General features: G+C 50.0%; 2 protein-coding genes across 3 annotated transcripts; one reads left to right on the top strand and one right to left on the bottom strand.

The window, feature by feature from the left end:
• Window positions 1-472: 472 nt before the first annotated feature.
• znf341 (zinc finger protein 341) lies at window positions 473-14,199 on the bottom strand. Its single transcript, XM_056589093.1, has 19 exons — window positions 13,897-14,199; window positions 13,454-13,564; window positions 12,693-12,880; window positions 11,486-11,635; window positions 10,599-10,910; window positions 10,009-10,180; window positions 9,002-9,092; window positions 8,590-8,680; window positions 7,912-8,107; window positions 7,472-7,758; window positions 6,545-6,753; window positions 5,964-6,060; window positions 5,727-5,859; window positions 4,227-4,338; window positions 4,059-4,129; window positions 3,355-3,585; window positions 3,136-3,285; window positions 742-818; window positions 473-517 (listed from the first exon to the last, which is right to left on the bottom strand). Exons 1-19 carry the CDS (start codon window positions 13,925-13,927, stop codon window positions 473-475), a joined length of 2,754 nt encoding a protein of 917 aa, XP_056445068.1. The 5' UTR covers window positions 13,928-14,199.
• Window positions 14,200-14,317: 118 nt separating this feature from the next.
• e2f1 (E2F transcription factor 1) lies at window positions 14,318-27,242 on the top strand. Of its 2 annotated transcripts, XM_056595010.1 has the most exons (8): window positions 14,318-14,696; window positions 14,839-15,675; window positions 18,135-18,234; window positions 21,020-21,239; window positions 21,657-21,809; window positions 23,658-23,772; window positions 24,070-24,352; window positions 24,523-27,242. In XM_056595010.1, the coding sequence occupies exons 2-8, from the start codon at window positions 15,424-15,426 to the stop codon at window positions 24,762-24,764; spliced, it is 1,365 nt and encodes a 454-aa protein (XP_056450985.1). In that variant the 5' UTR covers window positions 14,318-14,696; window positions 14,839-15,423; the 3' UTR covers window positions 24,765-27,242. The 2 variants fall into 2 exon arrangements, with proteins under 2 accessions (XP_056450985.1, XP_056450979.1); XM_056595004.1 differs by having other exon boundaries at window positions 14,318-15,675.
• The last annotated feature ends 439 nt before the right edge of the window (window positions 27,243-27,681 follow it).

The raw sequence follows: 27,681 nt of genomic DNA, 5'->3' as shown, positions 1-27,681 counted from the left end.
GACAATCAAAGTGAGAGCGAGAGAGAGAGAGAGAGAGAGAGAGAGAGAGAGAGAACTTGAGACTAAGAGAGACCCATAGAGAGCGAACGAGAGAGAAAATCGAATCTGTGAATCAGTCGGCCCCGAGAAGACGCCATTGGCTGAATAAGCCGTAGATGGAGGGAACGGGGGCGTGTCTTAGACGGGCCCTAGTTTTATAGGGCTGCTGGGCCACGCCTCCAAAGAGTACTGAAGTATTCAACACAAGGCGTCCCTTCTTCATTTATCTCTTGTGGTTGTAGAGAGGGTGGGGGTGGGGGGGTGGGGGCAGCTGACTGAGGGACAGTGCCTTGGGGGAGGGTGGGAGGGGGGAGGGAGGGACGGACGGACGGACGGAGGGGGCGGGGGTTGGCAGAGAAAGGAGGGAATGGAACCCTGGTTGTCCGTGGTGGTCACTGTTCGGGCGGTGAGGTCATCACTCGGAGCGGTGATGTCATCCCCCCGGAGTGGTGACATCATCCGTGTCCAGCCTCAATACCTGGTACGGGGTTCATATTCCACACGGGGTTTAGGATGCTGTTATGGACGGTGCCCTGCAGTCTGTCATGGGTTCATAGAGCAGAGAGGCGCGGCCTCTGGGCAAACAGGAGACTGGTTGAAGCCGGATTGCACGTTGTGTGTTCCCCCAGCCGTAGAAACCAGACCGGTTTCACGCCCTCATTCACCCGCTCATCCGGCCTGCTGTCAGAGACGTGTTCTCACCGTGAAACGAGACGGCTTCGCTGCGACGCTTCTGGTGTCAGCTAGCGCCGTGAGGACCGCCGTACACCAGGTGCACTCTGGGGGATTTTAAAAGGGGGATTTTTTCTTTTTAAGTCAGTCGTTTTTTAAAGGGACTTATTTCCTCTCTGGGGGACATGCACCGGTCTGAGGGTCCCCTTAGCTGCATGATGGACCGATCCGCTCCCCAGCCACCGGCCGGTCGGAATGTACCAACTGCTGCGCTGGTAGGGGGATCTAGATATCCACCGTACATCTGGGTAAACTGGGAATTCTCAGTTGAGAATTCTCGACTGAATTCTCAACTGAAATCTCACCGGAACTCTCGTCCGAAATCCCAACTGAATACCCAAAGAGAAATCCAAACCGAAATCCCAACTGAATTCTCCCCAGAATTCCCAACTGAAATCCAAATAGAATTCCCAACTGTATTCCCAACTGAAGAATCCCAGGGAGGTGACCAAGCGCATCAACCATGGAAATAGGATTGTTTCTGGCACATCCCCCCCCCCCCCCCCCCCCCCCTCCCCTCCCCAACCAGAAGAAGAGCTTTCCCCGCGGAACCCTCTGGAACTCTCTGGAAATGTACCCGAGAACCCGAGCTGTATATTACAACAAGATGTAAATGGTGTTGATAACAAGATTAATTTTCTTTTTGTAAAGGCACGGTTTTAATATGAGCAGGTAACGCCCCCACCTTCCTGTATGATTTATGATGTACATGATGGATGTGTAATATAGAAATCGCTCACCTTAATAAATTAAATCTACATGTTTGTGGATTCATTCGTCCTTCATTCGTTCGAGTGTTTATTCGTCTAGGTTAGTTTAACGTTAGTTAAACTAGTAGTACTGATGTGATGTATAGGTTTGTTAACTTTACTGGACACATGCGACAGACCTTATTTTAGACTTAAACTACAAATGTCTCCATATGCCTTCACGAATCCAAGTAAGCTTAACATTTGCATCTTTTTAGTTCAAGCAGCACGGAATAATTTGTGCCACTTGCTATTATAGCAGTACAGATTTTTTTAATGAAACTGTATCACTGATTAAGTAAGGATATCAATGTTTTTTTATGCAACTGGTAGGCCGATCTATCCATCCTACATTGGGATGGATACAAAGTGCCACTTGTGATTTCACTAATGTTTTTTTATTTTTTTAAATGGTTTTGTAATGGCTCGTCAACATCACACCTGGTGGTGAAATCAGAGCCCTTTACAAGGTTATAGGATGCTGTTATGGACGTTGCCCTGCAGTCTGTCGTGGGTTCATAGAGCAGAGAGGCGCGGCCTCTGGGCAAACAGGAGACTGGTTGAAGCCGGATTGCACGTTGTGTGTTCGCCCTGCGGTAGGAACCAGACCGGTTTCACGCCCTCATTCACCCGCTCATCCGGCCTGCTGTCAGAGACGTGTTCTCACCGTGAAACGAGACGGCTTCGCTGCGACGCTTCTGGTGTCAGCTAGCGCCGTGAGGACCGCCGTACACCAGGTGCACTCTGGGGGATTTTAAGAGGGGATTTTTTCTTTTTAAGTCAGTCGTTTTTTAAAAGGACTTATTTCCTCTCTGGGGGACATGCACAGGTCTGAGGGTCCCCCTAGCTGCATGATGGACCGATCCGCTCCCCAGTCACCGGCCGGTCGGAATGTACCAACTGCTGGGCTGGTAGGGGGATCTAGATATCCACCGTACATCTGGGTAAACTGGGAATTCTCAGTTGAGAATTCTCGACTGAATTCTCAACTGAAATCTCACCGGAACTCTCGTCTGAAATCCCAACTGAATACCCAAAGAGAAATCCAAACCGAAATCCCAACTGTATTCTCAACCGAACTCTCCCTTGAAACCCCAACTGAATTCTCCCCAGAATTCCCAACTGAAATCCAAATAGACCTGGTGGTAAAATCAGAGCCCTTTACAAGGTTATACTAAAACGTTCATAGCACCTGGTGAGATATTAGATGATGAAAGATCATGTTTTAGCAACATATGGATCTGTGTGGGTCTTAGTTAAAGACCATAAATTAAGGAGAATAATTCAACTTTAATTAATTCAATAACTGACAGCAGTTTTCAATAAAAAGCGTTTTAATTTAAAACAAATTCAGCCGGGCAGCTTATATCTCAGACATCTTGCTCAGCAGATGATTCCGGTAGAGAAAAGGGGTCAAAGTTCACGTGTCACATACAGAGCTGCTGGAAGCTGACGGTGTCATCGCCGGGCGTCGCCCCCAGCCCCGCCCCTCCCTTTGTCCGCGCCCGCATGGCGTCCTGGGGGTCAGCGTCTCTCGCCTCCTCCTCCGCTAAGTTCTCCTCCTCCTCTTCCTCCCCGCCCCCTTCCATCTCCGACTCTTCATCACCCTTCGAACCCTCATCCTCTTCCTCCTCATTTTCTCCCTTCTCTATCGTCACCTCCTCCTCCTCCTCCTCGTCTTCATCCTTCTCCTCCTCGTCACTCGGCTGCGGGGGTCCCTTCTCCTCGCCGTCGGCCCCGGGCCCCCCTGCGTCGCTGCCGCCCTCTTCCTCACTGCTGCCCTCCTCACTGCCGCTGTCTTTATCGCTCCCGCCCTCTTCGTCGTCGTCGGCGCCCCCCCTCCTGGGCCGGCCCCGCCTCCGGCTCCGGCCTGTGGGGCCCCTCCCCGGGGCGGGGCCGGAGGCGGGGCAGACGTGGGCGCGGTAGTAGTTGCTGCGGGTGAAGCCCTTGCGGCAGGTCAGGCAGCGGTAGCGGTAGTTGTCGGTGTGCGACTGCTGGTGCTCCAGCAGGTGGGCCCGCCGGCTGAACTTCTTCTGGCAGAACAGACACTTGTAGGCCTTGATGCCTGCAGGGGAACAGAGTCAGAGTCACAACAGACACGCGTAGGTCAGAACAGACACTCGTAGGTCAGAACAGACACTTGTAGGCCTTGATGCCTGCAGAGGAGATAATGAGACGGCGGGTCAGAACAGCCCTTTGGAGGGCAGGACAGACACTTGTAGGGGTACGGTACCCTCCGAACTTTACACCAAGGTGTCATTTTAAGCCATTACTTAATCTATCCGCTGGCGACATCTCAAAGACAGAGGAGGGGGTGTCCACATACATGTATGAAGGACAGCCAATATATTTATATAAAGTAACTAGGCGGGGGGAGACAGGAGACAAGACATCATTATTATTAAACGGTATGTGACCGTTTGTCTTCAGGTCTCAGGTCTGCGCAGCTCTTTAACAGGTGAGTTCTAGCCGGCAGCGTTCAAACCTCTGCCTTACATTAAATGTACATTCCGTATCTCCTGCTGGCTCTCCACTCACCGGAGTGGGACAGGATGTGGGCCTTCAGCTTGTCCGGTCGGTTGAACTCTTTGGTGCAGCCCACGTGCGTCCTGAAACAGTAGAGCGTGTTTTGTAACGACAGCGGATCCCTCGTTGGACAGAAGGCGAGACGCATCACAGAGGGAGTGTGGGGGGGGGGGGGGGCACCTGAAGGGACACTTGTACTTCTTGAAGGGCTCGTGGATCAGCATGTGTCTCTTGAGCTTGTCCTTCCTGTTGAAGGACGCCTGGCACAGCGTGCAGCTGAAGGGCTTCTCCCCTGGAACACAAGAACATGTTTAACCTCCGTTTTTCTTTTAATCCTAGTCTGTCTTATTATATGTCAGTTACATAGTTTTAATAGGGCAATATGTAAAGCGTCTTAGAGTACCACTTAGAGCGCTATATAAATTTCATTTATCATTATTATTAGTATTATCACCTCAAAACACCTTAAACATCCTTGCAGCACAATATGAGCGCCTTAAAACCTCCTGAGAGCACCTTGAACCTCCTCAGAGCACTTTAGACGGCCTAAAAGCTCCTTAAACCTCCTCAGAGCATTTTAAACGGCCTTCAAGCTACTTCAACCTCCGTAGGGCACCTTAAACCGCCTTAACTCTCCTTAAACCGCCTTAACTCTCCTTAAACCGCCTCAACGCTCCTTAAACCGCCTTAACGCTCCTTAAACCGCCTTAACGCTCCTTAAACCGCCTTAACGCTCCTTAAACCGCCTTAACTCTCCTTAAACCGCCTTAACGCTCCTTAAACCGCCTTAACTCTCCTTAAACCGCCTTAACTCTCCTTAAACCGCCTCAACGCTCCTTAAACCGCCTTAACGCTCCTTAAACCGCCTTAACGCTCCTTAAACCGCCTTAACGCTCCTTAAACCGCCTTAACTCTCCTTAAACCGCCTTAACGCTCCTTAAACCGCCTTAACTCTCCTTAAACCGCCTTAACTCTCCTTAAACCGCCTTAACGCTCCTTAAACCGCCTTAACTCTCCTTAAACCGCCTTAACTCTCCTTAAACCGCCTTAACTCTCCTTAAACCGCCTTAACGCTCCTTAAACATCCTTCCAGCTCAATAAGAGCTCCTTTGAATCTCCTTAAAACATTTTAAGTGCCTTTTCGCCGTCTCCAAGCACTCGCAGTTGTTTTGGAGCGCCTTTAAACGCTCTGGCACCTTAGTTCCCCAGTCTTGAAACCAGATCTCCCATCAAGTTTTTAGCCTTTAAACCCTTTAAGGCTAAAAGCTTGAGGGGAGATCTGGTTTCAAGACTGGGGAACTAAGGTCCCAGGCCCCCCTCCCAGAGTGTAGGTCTGATTCAGACGGGTGGAGGTGTTTAGACCTGTGTGTAGGTCTGGCTCAACAGGTGGAGGTGTTCAGGTGGGTGGAGGTGTCAGACCTGTGTGTATGGGTGGAGGTGTCAGACCTGTGTGTATGGGTGGGGGTGCCAGACCTGTGTGTATGGTTGGAGGTGTCAGACCTGTGTGTATGGGTGGAGGTGTCAGACCTGTGTGTATGGGTGGAGGTGTCAGACCTGTGTGTATGGGTGGAGGTGTCAGACCTGTGTGTATGGGTGGAGGTGTTCAGCTGGGTGGGGGTGCCAGACCTGTGTGTATGGGTGGAGGTGTCAGACCTGTGTGTATAGGTGGAGGTGCCAGACCTGTGTGTATGCGGATGTGCAGCTTGAGGTAGTGCTCCGTCTTGAAGGTCTTCCGGCAGGTGGGGCACCTGAAGGCCCCCCCGAGGCCGTGGGTGGGCAGGTGGCGGCGGAAGTAACGCTCGCTGGGGAACACCTGGAGACCCAGGGGGGAGGGGGTTAGAACACACGCACACACGCACGTGCACGCACGCCCACACACACGCACGTGCACGCACGCCCACACACACACACACACACCTTGGGACACTGGGGGCAGGGGAAGCTGTGTGTGGCGGTCATCAGGTGTTGCTCCAGGCCGGCCTGGGTGGAATACTTGGTCTGGCACTTCATACATCTGACCACAAGGGGGAGACAAAGCGAAGGCTTATAAATCACAGCTAATTTGATGACGTTGTGTTGTGATTTTTATCAAATGAAGATAAGCAGATGCTTTCAGCATTCAGCCCATATTGTGGTCTTGCTGTATTTTGAAATTGCAAATTATAGAATGGCATTTAAAAATGTATTAGATGGTCAGATGAGTTTCTGTGGTCACTACCATTAAAAACAAAACCACAATTATAAAACTATTGAGTTGTAACGGTTTGTAATTGGGTTTTAATGCAATGTGCGTAGAATATCAAATGTCTGTATTTTTTTAATGTTTTTTCTATCAATGAGTTGCAACCTTCAAGTACATTTCAGAGGCGAAAATGGCGATCTTGATTAATATTAATGTATTGTGCAGCCCTAACGCAGTGTGGGCGTGGTTAGGGTCAGAGTGGGCGGGGCTAGGCTCAGAGTGGGCGGGGCTAGGGTCGGAGTGGGCCGGGGCTGACCTGTAGACGGGCGTCTCCTTGCGGGAGCCCTGCTGTGGGCAGAAGCAGTGGGAGTACTGGTGCACGCCCAGCTCGAACAGCGACGGGAACATCTTGCTGCACAGGTGGCAGCGGTAGGTGAGCTGCTCCTGGTGCGAGCGGATGTGCTCCAGGTACGAGTCCAGCTGGTTGAAGGTCTGGAGGCACGTCTTCAGCACACACCTGTACACCTGGTGGGCGATAGGACACGCCCGTTTATAACACACACACACACACGCACCTGTACACCTGGTGGGAGATAGGACACACACACACACACACACACACACACACACACACACACACACACACACACACACACACACACGGTGGGATATACAACACACCTGTTTATAACGAACACACACACACCTGTGTACCTGGTAGGATATACAACACACCTGTATATCAACACACACACACACACACACACACACACACACACACACACACACACACACACACCTGTATACCTGGTAGGACATACAAAACACCTGTCTATATAACACACACACACGTAAACCTGGTAGGACATACAAAACACCTGTCTATATAACAACACACACACACACACACACCTGTATACCTGGTAGGACATACAAAACACCTGTCTATATAACACACACACACACACACACACACACACACACACACACACACACACACACACACACACACACACACACACACACACACACACACACACACACACACACACACACACCTTTAAACCTGTTAAAACACACATATTAAAACAATAACCTGGGAACACCTGATAATACACACATTTACTTCTAACACATACACCTTGGATGACACCCATAATAACACACACCTGTACACCTGGTAGGAGACCCATATTTGACCCAACACACACCTGTGCACCTGGTGAACGCCGGTAGAGCTCACCTGCTCCTCCTTGTGCTGGGTGCGGTGGGACTTGAGCTGGAAGTAGCTGGTGAAGGTGCTGCTGCAGAACTGGCACTGGTACGAGCGGTCGATCACCACCACCTGCTGCTGTGGGGGTCCCGCCGGCTCAGCGCCCGGCTGCTTGGTCCGTGGGGGCGAGGGGGGCGGGGGCAGAGGGGGCGGGGCCACCGGAGGGGGCGGGCCACGTCCGCAATCCGAGGTCTCCGCCGTCCGTGAGTCTGTGGGGTCGCTCGTCGCGTTGACCTCCGACCGTTGCCCGATAGGTTCTGTGCACGTTTATTGGAGGAGGGTCAGAGGTCGGAATACAGGCTCACAAAATCCCAGCTAAAGGGTCAGAGTGTAGGGCTGTCTGTGATTGGATGTTCAGAGGTGTTCCTGTCACCTGAATTGCTCTTATTCGTCAGTTAAGATGACGTCACCTGTTCTGCTCTGTTCCTCCTCCTCCTCTTCCTCCTCCTCCATCTGTGATTGGCTGTTCTGCTGCTCCGACTGCTCCTCTTCCTGCTGCTGCTGCTGCTTCTCCACACCCTCCTCCTCCTCATTGGTCGACACCGGCACCACCTTGACTGTGATTGGCTGCCGAGACACCGAGGCGTCCATGCCCAGTGGCCACACCTTTCAGGACGGAAACAGATGGTATTAGTGGTCCAGTTAAGAGCACTTTTAAATGGGTAGGATTTAGTAATGTTACTTTCACTTTAAGTCAAGTTAATTGTATTTATATACGTCTTGATCCCAGGTCCAGTCCCAAAGAGCGGCCTGCATTATGCGGAATTGTCTATGTTATTATTATTATTATTATAATAAGGGAAGGGCAAGGAAATTCCTCTCCCAGATACAGACGGAAGGAATACAGAAGAGGAACTGGCACATGCACGTACACACAGTACACTAAAATACACTCACCACAAAACTCAATGTTAAATAAAATACTACAGCTAACTAAATACACAAACACTTGTGCGGCTGCTTGTGCTCCTTCCTCAGAAGTTGTGTTTGTGTGCGTGTGTGTGCGTGTGTGTCAGTACCTTGTGTGTCTGCATGTGCTCCTTCCCCAGAAGTCGTTTGTGCGCGTTTGCGTGCGTGTGTGTCAGTACCTTGTGTGTCTGCATGTGCTTCTTGACGTTGGACTTCTGGGCGAAGGCGCGCCCACACACGATGCACTGGAAGGGCTTCTCTCCGGTGTGGCTGCGGACGAGGAGCGGAGGCGAGGTTTAGGGACGATATACTACTTGGGAGATTGTTCACCGGTTCGTTCAGCAGACACTTCTACCCACTGTATGAATGACTCACAGTGAATTATTTTAGGTTAATATTTAGTAGTTTCTTTGGCCTTCCAGGTCAGGAAGATGCAGGTAGGGATTAGCATATTTAGTTCAAGGTACGACCGCCAGGCCAGACATTGGGGATTCAAACCAGGAACCTATGAGCTGGGAGTCAGTACCCTAACTACTCCACTCTCCTGCCCCCCAACAATGATCTGAGTTATTGATACCGTAGAAGTAATACCTTCTGATGTGTTGCTGGAGGTCAAAGTTCTTGGCGAAGATTTTGTCGCAGAAGTTGCACTTCAGTTTGTGCCCTTTTCCTTTCAGCTGGTCTGCTGGCGAAGAATAGGAGTGTTATAGAGCTAGATTAAACAGACAGAGGTGTTATAGAGCTAGTTTAAACAGACAGGTGTGTTATAGAGCTAGATTAAACAGACAGAGGTGTTATAGAGCTAGATTAAACAGACAGAGGTGTTATATAGCTAGTTTAAACAGACAGAGGTGTTATAGAGCTAGTTTAAACAGACAGAGGTGTTATAGAGCTAGATTAAACAGACAGAGGTGTTATAGAGCTAGTTTAAACAGACAGAGGTGTTATAGAGCTAGTTTAAACAGACAGAGGTGTTATAGAGCTAGATTAAACAGACAGAGGTGTTATAGAGCTAGATTAAACAGACAGAGGTGTTATAGAGCTAGATTAAACAGACAGAGGTGTTATAGAGCTAGATTAAACAGACAGAGGTGTTATAGAGCTAGTTTAAACAGACAGAGGTGTTATAGAGCTAGATTAAACAGACAGAGGTGTTATAGAGCTAGTTTAAACAGACAGAGGTGTTATAGAGCTAGATTAAACAGACAGAGGTGTTATAGAGCTAGATTAAACAGACAGAGGTGTTGTAGAGCTAGTTTAAACAGACAGAGGTGTTGTAGAGCTAGTTTAAACAGACAGAGGTGTTATAGAGCTAGATTAAACAGACAGGTGTGTTATAGAGCTAGGTTAAACAGACAGAGGTGTTTGCTTAGTGTTTGTTATTGCAGAACTTTTGTGACTCCTAAAAACTCATCCTTGCACATTTTGTGATGTTCATTCAAATCCCAGTGTGTGTGTGTGAGTGAGTGAACGAATGTATGTGTTAGAGTGAGTGAGTGAGTGAATTAATGAATGTGTGAGAGAGTGCGTGAATGAATGTGTGAGTGAGTGAGTGAGTGAGTGAGTGAATTAAGGAATGAGTGAGTGAGCCTGCCCACCAGTGCCCGCTGGCTCAGGGGTCTTCTTGGTGCTGCGAGGCCTCTTGGCCAGCAGGTCCAGGTCGGGGAGGCTGGAGGTCACGCTGCAGGCCGCCGCCTTGCTGCCCTGCTTCCCCGGGCTGTAGACGGGGGCGGCGGGGAACGACTGGCTGCCCACACACTGGCTGGGCACCTGCGGGGCAACACAAGGGGCAGGGTGTGAACCTGGGAACCGCTTCAGAGATCCTTAAGAACCTTTAAACCTTCACTGATATCTCTCTCTCTCTCTCTCTCTCTCCCCCCCCCCCCCCCCCCCCCCCAAAAGGTCATGTGATTCACTAGCAGGAAGAGCAGCACCCATTCTCCCTGTCTCTCTGTCTCCATCTGTCTGTCTGTCTCCCTCTGTCTCTGTCTGTCTGTCTGTCTGTCTGTCTGTCTGTCTGTCTGTCTGTCTGTCTGTCTGTCTGTCTGTCTGTCTGTCTGTCTGTCTGTCTGTCTGTCTGTCTGTCTCCCTCCCCCCCCCCAACCCCCCCAAAAGCTCATGTGACCCAGCAACAGGAAGTGCAGCACCCATTCTCCCCGTCCCTCCTTCGCCTCTCTCCCTCACTCACCTGGACCGACTGGAACGGCTGCAGGCCCAGAGTGTGTATCTCCGCACCGCCACCCCCGGCCAGCGGGGGCAGCGTGCTGTACACCTGCACCTGCACCGCGTTGTGGGCGTGGCAGGCGGGGACCTGCAGGGAGAGGGCCTGCTGGGACGGCTGGCTGGGCGGCAGGGCGTGACTCTGCTGCTGCTGCGTCTGGGGGTGGGGGTGGGGGTGGGGGTGGTGGGGGAGGTGGTGGTGGTTGCCGTGGTGATGGTGGTGATGGTGGTGGTGGTGCTGGAGGTACGACACGCCGGCTGCATGCATGCTCACGTTGCTCTGGGGAGAAGGACAGAGGTCACAGGTCACATTGGGTGGATGCTGGCGAGATATGAGGAAGCTGTTGTCCTGGCAACCATAAAAAGCCATCCCTCGCATTTCATTGGGGACTGTATCTTAGCCCTGATTGGGTGATCACCATGTTTTACGGTTTTCAACGCTGTAGGCTTCTATCGCGAGCGCGTTTCAACATGAGGCACACCCCTCGCGTTGCAACACGTTTGCTCAAGGGCAACTGCCCAACTTGGGCCTTTTTGCCTGAGATGGAACCAGCAAACAGCGGGGTGTAGGTGTGAGTGGGTCTGCACTGTGGCTGAGGGTTCTCTGGACCCCGGCCCCCTTCCCCCCTCACCTGTACAGGCGCGGGCATGGCCCCTCCCCCCCTCTCACCTGTACAGGCGCGGGCATGGCCCCCGGCCCCTCCCCCCCTCACCTCACCTGTACAGGTGCGGGCATGGCCCCCGGCCCCTCCCCCCCCCCTCACCTGTACAGGCGCGGGCATGGCCCCCGGCCCCTCCCCCTCTCACCTGTACAGGTGCGGGCATGGCCCCCGGCCCCTCCCCCCCTCTCCTCACCTGTACAGGTGCGGGCATGGCTGCCATCGGCTGCTCGATGGAGGTGAAGGCCGAGATGGCGGACAGCAGCACGTCGTCGCTGACCAGCACGTTGCCCTGCACCAGGGTGTGGGTCAGGGGCGGCGGGGGCACCGCGATGTAGGTGGAGACCTGGGGGACCGCCGACAGACACGCCGAGACACGGACGCACGGAGACGCAGACACACGGAAACACGGACGCACGGAGACACGGACACACGGAGACACGGACGCACGGACACACGGACACACGGACACACGGAGACACAGACACACAGACACACAGACACACAGACACACAGACACACAGACACACAGACACACAGAGACACAGACACGCAGACAAACAGACACACAGACACACAGACACACAGACACACAGACACACAGACACACAGAGCATCAGTCTGCATTTATGTAAACCTCTTCAAACCTCATCATATTCAAGTTTGGCTTCTCTGCTAATGAGTCATTCAGACACTTTAATCCAAAGCAACTCGCAGTGATTCTAGATCATTCTAGACTGACCAGAAGGAGCACACAGGCTTTAGGGGCGTTCTGCACTAGCATGACTTTAGCTAGGTTGAGCCCTCTGACAGCTGTGCAAGATAAATGGCGTGACATTTACAATTAGGGCATTTAGCAGACGCTTTTATGCAAAGCGACTTACGTCAGTTAATACGCACATTGACACACCGACGGCAGAGTCAACCACGCAAGGCGACAGCCAGCTCGTAAGGAGCAGTTAGGGTTAAGTGTCTTGCTCAGGGACACGTCAACACTCAGCTAGGAGGAGCTGGGGATCGAACTAGCAACCTTTCGGTTCCAAGACAACTGCTCTACCTCCTCCTGACCTAAGCCGACCCATTTAGGGCATTTAGCAGACGCCTTCATCCAAAAGAGACTTGCAACGTTTCATACACACATTCACACACCGACGGCGGGGTCAACCAGTCAGGGTGAGGTGTCTCGCTGAGGGACACCTCGACACTAGGAGGAGGAGCCGGGAATCGAACCGGCAACCTTCCGGTCACAAGTCAACCCGCTGTGCCGCCATAAGCCCGCGGGATGAGTCTCCTCCACAACAAAAACCTCATCCAACCGCTGATACGTAAAGGCCGAGTCCATGGCCGACGTCAGCGAGGAGGACCACCCCACCCCGTAGGCTCCGCCCCTGGGCTGGGCTCACCTGGCGGTTGGAGGGGGGCTGGGGCCCGCTGCTGACGGGGGGGCCGGGGGGGTAGGCGTTGGAGGCCAGGGACACGGTGGAGAGCGAAGGCCCGGCCGGCTGGCACTGCTCCCTCTTGTGGGTCATGAAGGCGGGCAGCGAGTTGAACTGCTTCTTGCACTTCCCACACAGGAAGACGTCCTCGTCGTCTGCGGCGAGCACGGGAGGCCGTGAAGAGACAGGGGGCGGGGTTTAATGAGGCGTCACCACAAAGAAGGCGGGGTTTGATGAGGTTCCAACCCAAAGAGGGAGGGGTTAAATAATGTGTAATCAAAAAGGGGGAAGGGTTTAATGAGATGTCAACACAAAGAGGGAGGGGTTTAATAAGATGTGTTTTGTTAGTCCCGGGCGTCTGACAGCTGTCAGCTCAAAGAGGGCGGGGCTTCATGTACAAAATAATGTGATTGGATAGTTTGACCGATGAGTCTGACGAAAGGTCCCATATTAAAACACTACCCTTAATAAACCATGGGTTTTGCATTTAAGATCCTGACTGCAGCAGTTCTCAAATAAATACTGATTAATTCCCACGTTTTTTTTCAAAGAATTCTGGTTGTGTCACCGCAAAAGAAGTAGCACTGTCCTGGGTTAATCCTGTCCCACCTTACGTGGTTTTGTTTTGATTTTGTAGTCAACGCTCAAAAACGAGCTTTGGTTGGAGTGTGGAGCCTTCAGATACTTCCAACGCTCAAACGTCTCCGTGCTCTATAGGATGAACGTACCCATGGACTGGATGACGGGTGGCCCCGAGACGTTCTGGTTGTTGGGGTCGGACACACCTCCCTGGCCGTCAAGGAGAGACTGGACCGCCAGCACCGTCTGGTTGTCCATGCCTGGCACCGACACAGAGGAGCAAGGAGAATGTATAATCCAAGGGACATTCTCCATACTTCATTATCCAACAATCCGTCACGCTGCAAACTACTATTAACTATACTATAATATTTAGCGAACATATTGATCGAACCTACTGTGGAAAAATAGTGGCATGAAGCATAGGGCAACATGTCTATTTACATTGGTAAACACCCCATATTGAAGAGCTATACACTGAGGACTGACGTTACATTGACGCCCCCTGCAGCGCCACACGTTGATACTACGATAACGGAAATTGCAGAGATTATGATGACGCGATTTGACATTTCAAGCAAATTATTCCTACCTTCGAGCACCTCGAATATTGCTTGCGCCATTTTCCCGATCTTCTGGTCGGGTTCTGCACTCGATGAGGAGGTCTAGGGGGCGGGGAGATGTCAGGGGCCTAGGCCAATCCCAACACTGATCGATACCGATCCAATGGTTGCCACAGAATGTAGACTTGACATATTAACAATCGCACATTTTAGAATGGTGCATAGTTTAATGAATAAACGTCGATCGTGACGAGGGATTTCGAGGACAACGTTAAGCGAGTTAACCCGTTTCCAACCAACCGCTCCGCCGCGGACTCGACTAGTCTGGCCTTTAACTGACAGCTCTCGGGGCCAATGACAAGCGGCTGGCTCCGCCTCCAGCCGGGCTCCGCTGTCGACCAATGGGGAGCCCGCCATTCTTACACGTAACACTTTCGCGGCAAAATGGATTTCGCGCGAAAACTCCCGAGCCCTTGTTTAGATCAGCTGGACCCCCAATAACAATAACACCCTACCGGAGGGTCGTTTTATCGCCGTGTTTTGACGTGTGACGGCCGGGTCGAGTGGCGAACCCACCGGGGTCCGAATTACGGACGGTACTTCTTTAATTCGTGCAGGTTTAGCAGAGTATCGGAGAGTTGTCCGGCGGCTTCCTGGGAGGGGACGGTGGAACGCGGACCGAGTTAGCATGCTAACCTGGCCTCCGTTGTCTAATGAAGGTTTAACCCGGCCGTGGTGCGGCACCCGTCCTCCTGTCTTACTCCCCCGGAGGGATTCCCTCCACGCGGTAGTTCTGAGGACATCGGATCGTGTTTGGAACGGCGATATTGTAAGGCCTATTTCTGAAAGTTTTGACGGGATCCCTTCAAACGGACGTGGAGCTCGGTCACACCCGGGGGTAGAGCCCATCAGACGGATGCACCTCGATGTGATCTAACCCCCCACTGCCTTCCTGGTGGTGTTTGTTGCAGGTTAGCCTAGCCTAGCTATCGAGCTAGCGTGCTGGGAGAGTGCTGGGCAGGCCTCGCCGCGTTTCAGGAGGGACCCAGAGAGAGAGAGAGATGAAGACGAGAGCTGAGTTTTAGCCTCGCGTCCCTGCTAACATGCTACCGTCCTGCTGAGCCGCGGGGTGAGCTAGTGGTGTGTCTGACGCGGGCTGGGGGGTGAGCGCTGGGTCTGTAGCCCTAAACTTGTTGTGATATGTGGGGGATTTGCCAGTGCAGTTTGTGCATAGTGAGTTGATTTTATTGGTTTTAGCTCTGCACTTGTGGAAGTTGTGTCAGTGTGCTGTTTTTTGATATTCACTGAGCTTCTGAATGTGGCATTTTTAGCCTGGTTCTGTAAGATAGAACATCTTTTTTTGGACAATGTGAATCATACGCGTGGTGGACTGCGGCCACGCTGCAAGACGGTGTTCAAGTCGACCCCCCCTGTCCGATGAACACGTGACCTTAAACCACGTGTTGATCCACGACGGCTTTGCGTTTTGACCACCCCTCGACCCCGACGTGTCCCCGTAATCTGGCCCCAGAAGGGGTTCTTCGCGGTACACTGCGATGTCAGAAACTCTGATCACGGGTCACACGTCGGAGGATCTTTTGGCCGATTTTGAGACGCTACTGAACTCGGGAAGCATCGACCTCCACGGAGACCACCAGATTGTCATCATCTCAAGCCCCGGTAATGTGGGTCTCCACCCGTCCGCGGCCCCCACCAGCACCGGGGAGATTCTGCTGTTTGCCACCCCACAGGGGCCTGCCGACGTGGGCGTGCAGGACAAGAGACGGCCGACGCTCGGAAGACCTCCGGTAATGGTTGTCTGGGTACAGTGTGGTTATAGGGGCAGGGTGACAGATTACGTGAGAGATGTCATGGTGGATCTTAATGTGTATAACTTCCTGTTTAAACAGAAAGTGACAAAGAGGGGCAGGATGCAGGTGTACCCAGGGGTTGACACTAAGGTTTCAAAAGCACTTGCCCATCGGGCAAGTGCAGGTCAGGTTCAACTTGCCTGAATGTGATGTTCACTTGCCCTCATTTTTGCCAGGCACCCGGCCTGGTTTTTGGGTGCTCAGAAAAATCCTCCTAGCTCAGACTGAAGCTGAATGTTAGCTTCCACACATGTTGTGTTTAAAAAATAACAAACTTCTCCTTGTTTGCTAATTTATCCAGTGGTCACATCGTGCCATGAAGTGATTTCAGTCCACCGTTGCAACCTATTAAAGCTATCGCCAAGTTATATGTAGACCTGCATGAATTTATGCAAATGTACATAACTAAATGTCAGAGGTAGTAGCAAAGATATGTCTTTTTTTTTTAACTTTCACGTTTCTTGTAGCTCTAACTGAGATATCACAATCGTGTTTCTAGTAGTGTTGTCAGTCACGATAGTGGATTTTCTAACTTCGACACTATACCAGGAAAAATATCGGGATTCTATACCATTTTCGATATCAGGGGGAAAGTTTTTTTTTGAGGAAAGAACATATTGTAAATAGAGCATATCTCCACAACTGCAAGGGCAATAATGTCCTCTTTTTGCCAAAAGAAAGATTGTTGAAATATTGAAATATTCAATGGGGATAATACTTGGTTAAAATGAATAAAGCCATGGAACACAGCATAAGTGGAAGATAACATTTCCACCTGATGTAATTATCAGTTGGTCGTTATCAGTTGGGAGCGCTGTCTTACTATGAGACACAAACAAAGTTGGATATCTTACAATTTTGTTGTCAGATATGTTTTCTGATTGAAGGCAATTTACCTATTTCCTAAGATACCTTCTCTTATTCATTGATTGAAAACACCAAGTTTAGTTGCAAAATTTGGCCCTGACACTGGATTATCTGTTTATGGTGGTTTTATCGATCAGAATCAACAAAAAATCATGTTTTTTGGTTGTTAAATGGGACCTATTATGCTTTTAGACTTGTCTGACCTATAAACGTTGTTATGATGATAGATAGTCATGTTTAACCATACACAAAAAACGATGTAGATTTTCGGGAAACTTCCTCTCATCTGGGGGCTTTCAGCATTCTCTGTCAACGCTCGGTTTCGTCCTACTCCGCCCCCTCGCCCCCCTCCTGCCAACCCAACTCCGTTGTGATTGGTTACCTTCCTTGAAGCGCGTGCGGGCAGATTGGACCAGGCATATGGGGGAGCGGCAGGAGTGCATCTACGTAGATGATTTCCCGGAAATGTGAACAAGTGAATCGCAAACGTTGTCCCGAGTGTTTAGCGCTCTGCACAGCCACCCCAGACTGTCAGCAGGGAAGGAATACGTCGAAATGCATGTACGTCATTATTTGACACTTAAGTATGGTTAAACATGACTATCAATCATTATAACAACGTTTATAGGTCATGAAAGTCGAAAAAGCATTATAGGTCCCCTTTAAAAGAAAAGGGGACGTTTCTTCTTAAGTTGTTATTTGCGAGTTTCTGTCACAGAATGATATGGTTTGGACTGTTGGAATAAGTGGAGGCTCACCGCACTCCTCCATCACTGCTCCATTTCCCTTCTACCTAAATCGTTTGCGGAGGCGCTGCACTTGAGATGCTAGCTGTGTTGGCTTACATTTAGCTAACACCTTCGAATCACTGCCAGAAACCGCACTGCGAGTGAGTGACGGAAGGCGGGGCTATATTCGCGCTGAAGCGATGCGTGTCTGTTAACTCGCTTTTAGAGAGAAGAGAAGACAGCGCGCTGATCAATTGCAAATACTTCTATTTTGTGTGATTTTGCGGAACAAAAGGTTGTTCTGCAGTTTATAAAAACACTTGAATAAATAGCCTTTATATTAACATCCACCCAAAATCCACTTCCGTTAATGTCGAGGCCTGGTACCCTTAGCATACTCTAACTCCCACCGCCTGCTGTGGTACTGTTTTTTTCTTTAGGTTTCTCTTGTGGGTTAGCTTCTTTCACTTTCATGGCAGGTCATCACCTTTTGCTTTGAATTCAACTCTGTGTGATCTTTGGTTCCTTAGTTTTGATTTTGTTATTGCGGAGGTCATGTTGCTCAATAGGGGTGCTTGGACATTCAGGGATCCCACGATAGCGTGTTGCAGTGGTCCGCTGTTTCGTAAGATAATCTTTGTTTTCCTTCCATCCCTCTTTCTTGTCTTTATTCTGTCTCTCGCCTATCCTGTTCCTGCTCTCGTGTTGTGAGTCTCTCCTGTCTCTGTCTCCTTCCTTCGCTCTCTGTCTCTGTCTTTCTTTGTCTCTGTCTCCCTCTGTCTCTCCCTCTCTCCCTCCCAGGTGAAGAGGAAGCTTGATCTGGACAGCGACCACCAGTATGTCAGCACTACGCGGACCTCGCTTGGCAAAGCTCCGCCCTCAACGCCAGCCCCTCCCAGAGGTATGCCCCCAGAAACCCACACCTCCAACCGCGCCGACGCACACCTCCACGCACCCACCCACCTTCATGCACGGATGCATGGATGCATCCTAGGGACGCAAAATGAATTTCAGTTCCCTACTGACAAATAAAGTAGTATCGTATGAAGGTGCTATAACTGTTACAATTATTAGAATCTTTGGAAAATGTTTGAAGCTTTCTGGCACGCACGCACACATAGACACAAACATGCATGCACGCACGCACGCACACATAGACACAAACATGCATGCACGTACGCACGCACATGCACACATACAGGGCAGGCAAAATATATTATCTTCACAGGCCTACATTTCCAAATCAATTTCCCTGTGCGAGTAAGGCCCATTTAAGATCGTAACTAAAATGGCATACGGCCTAGGCTACATTACAACAGCAGGACAAAATATACACATTTGGACCCAAGGTCCATTTATTCGTTTTTTCAGCCACAATCAAATTATTATTACAATCAAAATTATGAGTAGAACACATTGGTTGGCCTATCTAAAACTCAGTGCGCTGTTCAGTCACACTTTCAAAGCACAACAGTGGAACAAACTGAGTGCAATAGGCTGCTCAGTCACATTCGTAATGATAATAAAATAAATAGGCTACCTCCGTAGGCCTACAATAATAATAAATAAAAAATAGGCATAAAGATTAGCCAAAAGTGAGACAGCGCCGTCACATTCGTTTTCAAAGCACAACAGTAGAACAAATAAAATGACCTAAATATAATGCAATACAAATAAAATAATTTTAAATTGTGCTCAGGTCTAGCCTACTTGGGAGCAGTAATGGATAGGAACATGTGCACTATATGCTATAGGCTGCTACAGTCCGTATAGTTTATTCAGACGTACCAACAGAATGCCCTCAAGCACCTTTTCGTTCAATGATGATCTTAACGGGGAGAGAATAATTTTCAAACTTGAAAATGCCCGTTCCACACTGACGTGCGTGACGGGGAGAGCGATGACCCTCAAAGCGAGCTTGTACAAGTCTGGGTTGGATACAGCATGCGTAGCCCAGTACTGAAACAGATCTTCAGTACGCCTTAGACGGGCTTTTTTGGAGTGTGACACGATGGAGACGTGGGGGCGAATGTGTTGCGCTGGTGTCTCTCTTTTTCCATCAAAAGGTGCTCGATTTCGTCGTCGGATGATGTCTGAGGCTGAGTAGGGGAGGCTGTTGTGAACGCGGCTGCGTCGCTGCATTGCGTGGTTCTAGGTTCTGTATTGCCACTTTTTCTGTGTCCGGTGAACATTTGAGCCATACGCCGTAGAACTCACCCGTCAGCTGATCAGATTGGAGACATTTTGTGGCGATTTTCGGTTTCAGTTTCAGTGCATTTAGTGTGTTGGAAACGTATTCCCATTCAGAGTCATTTAGATGTAGCACGGGGGGTAGTGCCAGCGAGTTGCCCAATCCACAATTGACCTCTTGTGTCCCATTCTCTTGAGAACACACACCACGTTCTGCGTGCGTAATCGTTTTGCTTCATGTCTTGCCTTTGCTACGATATTGGACGCTAGTTTTAATGCATCATCGACGGCCAACTGTAAAGTATGCAGCGCACATGTCACACTACGCAACACATGACCGGGCCACACAGAGTCGAGTTGAAGCGTTGGCTCCTCCTGGTTCCACACATCCTCCTCGGCCTTTTCCACATCCTCCTTGGCCTTTTCCACATCCTCCCCGGTCTGCTCTGTCTCCTCGCCGGTTGCATCTTCGTTGCTCTCGCCCCTCTCTTGGATGTCTGACAGTAAGGTCACGGCTTTGAGCATATTCGCCCCGTTATCAGAAGTGACTGAGTACACCTGTTGCTAGCTAATGTTATATTGACGCAAGACGTCCATCACCACAGTTGAGATGTACTCGGGTGTGTGCGGCGTTCTGTCAAATCTCTCACTGCCAGGGTTCGCAACACAACCCCCCTTTCCGTCGGAGTACTGCTCGTTAATACCCAGCACAGAGCGGTCTCTACATGTTGCAGAATCTATTTTAAGCATCAGAAGCCTCCCACTTAGTTCATTCTCAAGCTTTTCCCTTTCTCCCTGAGCAATCCCTGACACCCTATCGCGCATGTTAGTTGAATTGATTGTAACACTTTTTCCCAATAATTTCTGCCCCACAGCCCTCAACTTAACGGGTAGATTTGTTGGACGCTGCATTAAATGAGAAATGTTTTCTCATCGGGTTCTCCTGGTTCCGTCCCATCTAAACCACACGTAGAAGCCAAAATAAATGACAGTATTCAATCCGTAACAAACAAACGACATAGCCAGCTAACATTAACTGTAGTCCTAGTCCTAGTTGGCCGGCTAATGTTGGCTAGTTAGCTAACGTCAGCTGTTAACGTTAGCTATATAGTGCAAATATCTGTAACCTTGTAGTGAGTTGCTAACGAGTTGCTAAGCTAAAGTTATTATAGTGGACTCGGTTAATTAATTAGTAAGCTCACGTTACCTTTGTCGAAGATAGCTAAATGCAACTGTTGCTTTCAAATCGCCTCTCGCCAGGGTGGTGGTGGGAATTTGTGACAACTGAGCTTCGCAGGCGTCGAAGTGAACGCGGCAACCGGAAATATATATATTTTTTATTTTTTCATGAAATAGGCTATGCTTTTGTGAAATTGTATAGGCTATATAGAGTTCGGTTCGGAGCCCTACTCCACACATACACACACTCCTCCTGCAAAACAGCAGTGTCTGCTGGCCTGGTGGTGCTAAACTCTCTCTCACTCCCAACCTCCCAGTCCCTCGCTCGGTGGTGGAGAAGTCGCGCTACGACACGTCCCTGAACCTGACCACCAAGCGCTTCCTGGACCTGCTGGCCCAGTCCCAGGACGGCGTGGTGGACCTCAACTGGGCCTCGCAGGTGCTGGACGTCCAGAAGAGACGCATCTACGACATCACCAACGTGCTGGAGGGCATCCACCTCATCTCCAAGAAGTCCAAGAACAACATCCAGTGGCTGTAAGTGGGACCCCCCCCAACAACCCTTCCTAGTTTCACGCTCGAGTTTTAGCGTGCCCTCACCACCGACTAAAGTAAGTTTAGAGTCTTGGCGCAAAGTAAAAGATTGAAAGAAGTGTAACTACTTTGTTCAGCCTAAACATGGACAGAATTGGGGATGATTGACAGCCGGTCTAGCTAATCAAACGGTCTGAGCTGCAGGCCCCCCCGGCTCCCCTCCTTTCTACTCACCCCCTCTTCTCCTCCCGCCCCCTCTGCTCCCTCCCTCTCTCTCTGCTCCCTCCCTCTCTCCTCCTCACTCCCTCCCTCTCTCCTCCTCACTCCCTCCCTCTCTCCTCCTCACTCCCTCCCTCTCTCCTCCTCCCTCCCTCTCTTCTCCCCCGATCCTTCACACTCTTCCTCCTCCCGCCCCCCCAGTGGTAACCGTATCGACGGGGCGTCGGTGGCCCGTCAGAAGGAACTCCAGAGGGAGGTGCGCCACCTGGTGGAGGCGGAGGAGGAGCTGGACCAGTTGGTCTCCAGGAGCAACCTGCAGCTGAAGCTCCTGACGGAGGAGCCGCTCAACCAGAGATATCCTTTATCACCTCGTTACGGTCTCCCCTTTATCACCTCGTTACGGTCTCCCCTTTATCACCTCGTTACGGTCGCCCCTTTATCACCTCATTACTGTCTCCCCTTTATCACCTCGTTACGGTCTCCCCTTTATCACCTCGTTACGGTCTCCCCTTTATCACCTCGTTACGGTCTCCCCTTTATCACCTCGTTACGGTCTCCCCTTTATCACCTCGTTACGGTCTCCCCTTTATCACCTCGTTACGGTCTCCCCTTTATCACCTCGTTACAGTCTCCCCTTTATCACCTCGTTACGGTCTCCCCTTTATCACCTCGTTACGGTCTCCCCTTTATCACCTCGTTACGGTCTCCCCTTTATCACCTCGTTACGGTCTCCCCTTTATCACCTCGTTACGGTCTCCCCTTTATCACCTCGTTACGGTCTCCCCTTTATCACCTCGTTACGGTCTCCCCTTTATCACCTCGTTACGGTCTCCCCTTTATCACCTCGTTACGGTCTCTCCTCAACCAGAGATATACTTTATCACCTCGTTACGGTCTCCCCTTTATCACCTCGTTACGGTCTCTCCTCAACCAGAGATATACTTTATCACCTCGTTACGGTCTCCCCTTTATCACCTCGTTACGGTCTCTCCTCAACCAGAGATATACTTTATCACCTCGTTACGGTCTCCCCTTTATCACCTCGTTACGGTCTCTCCTCAACCAGAGATATACTTTATCACCTCGTTACGGTCTCCCCTTTATCACCTCGTTACGGTCTCTCCTCAACCAGAGATATACTTTATCACCTCGTTACGGTCTCCCCTTTATCACCTCGTTACTGTCTCCCCTTTATCACCTCGTTACGGTCTCCCCTTTATCACCTCGTTACGGTCTCCCCTTTATCACCTCGTTACAGCCTCCCCTTTATCACCTCGTTACGGTCTCCCCTTTATCACCTCGTTACAGTCTCCCCTTTATCACCTCATTACGGTATCCCCTCAAAAAGAGATATCCTTTATCACGTCGTTACGGTCTCCCCTTTATCACGTCGTTACGGTCTCCCCTTTATCTCCTCGTTACGGTCTCCCCTTTATCACCTCGTTACGGTCTCTCCTTTATCACCTCGTTACGGTCTCCCCTTTATCTCCTCGTTACGGTCTCCCCTTTATCACCTCGTTACGGTCTCCCCTTTATCACCTCGATACGGTCTCCCCTTTATCACCTCGTTACGGTCTCCCCTTTATCACCTCGTTACGGTCTCCCCTTTATCACCTCATTACGGTCTCTCCTCAACCAGAGATATTCTTTATCTCCTCGTTACGGTCTCCCCTTTATCACCTCGTTACGGTCTCTCCTCAACCAGAGATATACTTTATCACCTCGTTACGGTCTCCCCTTTATCACCTCGTTACGGTATCCCCTTTATCACCTCGTTACAGCCTCCCCTTTATCACCTCGTTAGGGTCTCCCCTTTATCACCTCGTTACGGTCTCCCCTTTATCACCTCGTTACAGTCTCCCCTTTATCACCTCATTACGGTCTCTCCTCAACCAGAGATATTCTTTATCTCCTCGTTACGGTCTCCCTTTATCACCTCGTTATCGTCTCTCCTCTGCTTATCAAGAGATATCCTTTATCTCCTCATTATGGTGTCTCCTATCAAGAAGAGATATTCTTTATCACCTCGTTCCGGTCTCTCCTCTCAACAAAAGATACCCTTTATCACCTCGTTATTGTGTCTCCGCGCGACAAGAGATATCGTTGTTCCCCGTGGTCATCTTGTATAAACCAGTCCCGTTCCAGCAGTCCTCCAGGGCCGACCCAGTGCAGCAGAAGGCTCCTTATCCGGGTTTCTCTCACGCTGGGCTACGTCCGCTGTCAGGACCTGCGGAGGTCCTTCGACAGCCCGGACCAGCTGGTCATGGTGGTCCGGGCGCCGCCGGAGACCCAGATGCAGGTCTCGGAGCCCAGCGAGGTACCGGTAGTGCCCCTGGGGCTGCTAGGGTGGCCGTGTTGGCTCTGTGTCTGGTTCACTGCACGCACGCAACCCCACGTTGGGCCGACGTCACTCTGTTAAACTCTGCAGTCGGGTTTCAACTCAGGACCTCAATCGGAGTCCTGGAATAACTGTGTGTGTGTGTGTGTGTGTGTCAACAAGACTGACTCAAACCAGTTCCTCCGTCCCCTCCTCTGTCATCAACCGGGCCCAACATGTTGGGTTTCCTTCCTCCAGACCACTTCAACGAGCTGCCCACTAACTTCTGTCTCCCAGGGTTACCAGGTGTCCCTGAAGAGCTCTCTGGGGCCCATCGACGTGTTCCTGTGTCCGGACAGCAGCTCCGGCCCCTGCAGCCCCGTGGGAGGAAGTAGTCCCGTCAAGGCGGAGGCGGACCCCGCCCTGGGCCCGCCCCCCATGCTGCCCGTCGTCCAATCGCCCCAGAGGAGCCTCGCGTCCGCCCAGGAAGTGAGGTCATCGTCGCCGGACTCGATGTCGTCCACCGTGACGGCCGCGTCGCAGCAGGACTCCGCCTCCGTCGTGTTGCCGGGGGGAACGGGTAAAGATGCTTGCTGATCACGGTCGTCAAGGCGATTCTGAAGGATTTTGAAAATGTTTATGTTTTGTCCTGTACTTCTGCTCCGACGTTCAAATTACATCTTGGAATACAAATTATTGTTTTGAAATGAAAACCAAAGTCTCACAATGTCACTTCCTGTCTCTTGACAGAGCCCTTCCTGGCGGGCGACCCGTTCTCCGGTCTGGGCGACATGTCCGACTTCAACTTCTCCCCGCTGTCGTCGACCCACTTCCTGGAGGGCGACAACCTCGCGCTGCCATTGGACGGCTTCATCAACCTGTCCCCGCCCCACAGTCACGACTACCACTTCGGATTGGAGGACCACGAGGGCATCAGCGAGCTGTTCAACTGCAGCTTTGGGGACCTCACGCAGGACCTGGGGGACAGTTGAGACTGGGAGGGGGATGTCGAAGATTCTGTGATCTCTGGAAGATTCTGTGTTCTCTGGAAGATTCCTTGTATTCAGAAAGATTCCGGGTTCTCTGGAAGATTCCGGGTTCTCTGGAAGATTCCGGGTTCTCTGGAAGATTCCGGGTTCTCTGGAAGATTCTGTTTTCTCTGGAAGATTCCATGTTCTCTGGAAGATTCACTGTATTCAGAAAGATTCCCGGTTCTCGGGAAGATACCGCGTTCTCTAGAGGATTCCGGGTTCTCTGGAAGTGTGAACGATTCCCCGGAAGTGTAAAGGGAAGACTGGAAAGTACCCCCCCCCCCCCCCACACACACACACACACAACGTCCAAATAGTACAGTAACGTGCTAGCACTTTTCCAGCATCTTTAGCTAGTTTTAGCTACTTAATTTATTACCGAAGTGAATTCCAACTGCGTTGTACCGAGCGTGGTTAAGCCGTGTGTGTGTGTGTGTGTGTGTGTGTGTGTGTGTGTGTGTGTGTGTGTGTGTGTGTGTGTGTGTGTGTGTGTGTGTGTGTGTGTGTGTGTGTGTGTGTGTGTGTGTGTGTGTGTGTGTGTGTGTGTGTGTGTGTGTGTGTGTATTGGTGAGGTTCATGGCTTTGGTGATGAAATGATTTCCTGGACATGGTTGCCTCATGAGAGGACAGGAGAGCCCTTCTTGCGCCGAGTTTGTCAAGCGCTTCAACCAGGTCCTGAAGTCCTACCTAATCTCCACGCAAACCCCTCTTCTATGAACTATTCAGAAGAGGCTGGGGTCGGGGTTTGGGCTGAGGCCCGCGTGATGGGAGACGAGAGATGATCTGTGCTGGATCCTCAACCAGGATGTTCTGAACGACAATGGGGCGGGGCCTAGTCTCAGGTACAGGATGTGGGAGGAGCCGGGAGGGACGGTACCTGCTGGTTGCCAGGCTGAGACGATATCTCCGACCGTGATGGACCTGATCAGCGCCATGGCGGAAGAAGAGAAGAAGAACTCTTCTTGTTCAGCCCTGCAGGCTGTGGTGTCAGAGTTCTCAGCCCCTGAGGATTCTGGGTAATGTAGTTCACATCCTCTTGGTGGGTCTTCCACAGGCAATGGTCCATATATGCACTTCTAATCATAAGCTCAGTGTTGAAGCCTTAATTCTCTCTTTTCACCAACCTGTGTGTGTGTGTCCATTTTGTAGAAACAAATAGTTATATTGAAATATCAGCAATAAATGAGACGGAAAGGTGTGGTTCATGTATGTAATAATATGTGTTAAGTGGTGAGGGGTTTGAAATGACGTGCTTACGATAATGGTGATTTCCCTCCGTAGTGTAATTATGTTTGTGCGGTCGGCCCAGTTGGAGGTATTTAATGTATGCGTGGACACATTTTTGGACTAATGTATTGTAATGTTGACGGAGGTGCAAAACGGAAAAGGAGCTAAACTAGATAATAACCGTACTAGTTGTAGACTGGCAATATGCAAATATTGATCATGAAGACGTGGGTGTGCAAAGTCCTGTTTATTTGATTTGTAGTTGAGCCTTTCTCCTCTTGTCTCAGCTTGCTTTTGTACTTGTCATTTTGATGTTTGTATATTTTCTTTATTATGCTTTATTTAAAAAATATATTTTGTGCTAGGCCGGTGTCCATATGCAACCTCTTTTTAAAATGAGATTTTTTTTTCTTTTACTAAAAGGAAAAGTAATGCCCAATAACGAATTGTAGCCTATAACTCTGCTATTAACGTTTGAAATGATGACTTCGGGAACATTTGAAACCGGATTCAAACTCATTGTTTTTACGTCATCATTTCACAACGCACAGCTATTTCGGATGAATCATCGTCGGTTCAGAGGGTTTGCACTATACATGTAATTTGATGGGTGCATACTCTACAATCTGGAACAACCCCCCCTTTTAAAACCCAATGCAAATATTACTTACGTCGTTAAGTAGTTCATATGCACCTCCTTCTGTAACCCTCATCTAACAGACGTGGAGCCGTCTTTCTGGACGGCTCATTGGGATTTTCAATGGCAGCTCATGTCATTATTCTGTTGCCTTTCTAGATTTAGTTTCTTTGCCATTGTATCACAGCAGGTGCACCACATCGGAGTTCATGTCGTACCCGCAGGGCAAACCCAGTGCCTTTTTAATAGAGATGAGTTTTATTACGGTGCCAGGCTGGTTTTATGGGGGTGACATAATCAGGTGTTTATTTAGCGTCAGTAGTTTTCCTGCGTTTAATCAGGCGTTTCCCGCGAGAACGTGCGCTCTTGTGCGGTTGCACGTTTCACCTGTTTGAGTCTGTCTTCGGGTTAATTGATTCTTTGAGAGTTTCTTTTCATTTTATATTCTCTCATTTTGGTGACATATAGCCTACTGGGAATTAACAAATGATTAATAATTGAAAAGTAAATGCAGATTGTGAGTCAGTGTGTGTGTGTGTGTGTGTTTGTGCGCGTGTGTGTGTGTGTGTGTGTGTGTGTGTGCTTTTTCAATGAATTAAAATAAAAACTATTTTCTTTCTGAGCCATGCTTTACCGACCTCTTTATATTCCAGTGCGTTATTTCAGTAGTACAAAAGTCTACCGCTAGAGGGCAGCAGTGATATTAATATCATGGGTGATGCGAACAATCAAACTTCGTTGTTAAAGCTCGCTCAACAGAAGTCTTTTTTTCTTGCTTTCACTAAGAGTTTCATAACAATGTTACAATTCTGGATGTAGTTATTTGTTTTAGATGTAAATATGTATGTCCTGTCCTTTTTTACTAATTTAATATTGGTATGTAAACACATATACTACATATTTTAGATTCAATATATATATTTAGTGAACTATTATCCTTGTATCCTATCCTGAACCGAATTAACCCTAGAGTTTGTATGACAGACAGATATATAGAGAGAGAGGGGGAGGGGC

This window comes from Gadus chalcogrammus, chromosome 1 (assembly GCF_026213295.1).
Source record: "Gadus chalcogrammus isolate NIFS_2021 chromosome 1, NIFS_Gcha_1.0, whole genome shotgun sequence".
In the NCBI taxonomy this organism is placed as follows: domain Eukaryota; kingdom Metazoa; phylum Chordata; class Actinopteri; order Gadiformes; family Gadidae; genus Gadus; species Gadus chalcogrammus.
This window is presented reverse-complemented; position numbering and strand designations above follow the sequence as displayed.

What these genes read in the sequence shown, in the direction of transcription:
- znf341 (XM_056589093.1), bottom strand. Translation starts at nt 13,927, where the DNA reads ATGGCGCAAGCAATATTCGAGGTGCTCGAAG. An exon ending in ACCCGTCATCCAGTCCATGG is followed by an intron (nt 12,881 to 13,453) that starts GTACGTTCATCC and finishes TGCTCGCCGCAG; the next exon opens with ACGACGAGGACGTCTTCCTG. An exon ending in CGAAGCCGTCTCGTTTCACG is followed by an intron (nt 518 to 741) that starts GTGAGAACACGT and finishes ACCCCGTACCAG; the next exon opens with GTATTGAGGCTGGACACGGA.
- e2f1 (XM_056595010.1), top strand. Translation starts at nt 15,424, where the DNA reads ATGTCAGAAACTCTGATCACGGGTCACACGTCGGAGGATCTTTTGGCC. An exon ending in AACGCCAGCCCCTCCCAGAG is followed by an intron (nt 18,235 to 21,019) that starts GTATGCCCCCAG and finishes CCAACCTCCCAG; the next exon opens with TCCCTCGCTCGGTGGTGGAG. An exon ending in AGGTCTCGGAGCCCAGCGAG is followed by an intron (nt 23,773 to 24,069) that starts GTACCGGTAGTG and finishes TCTGTCTCCCAG; the next exon opens with GGTTACCAGGTGTCCCTGAA.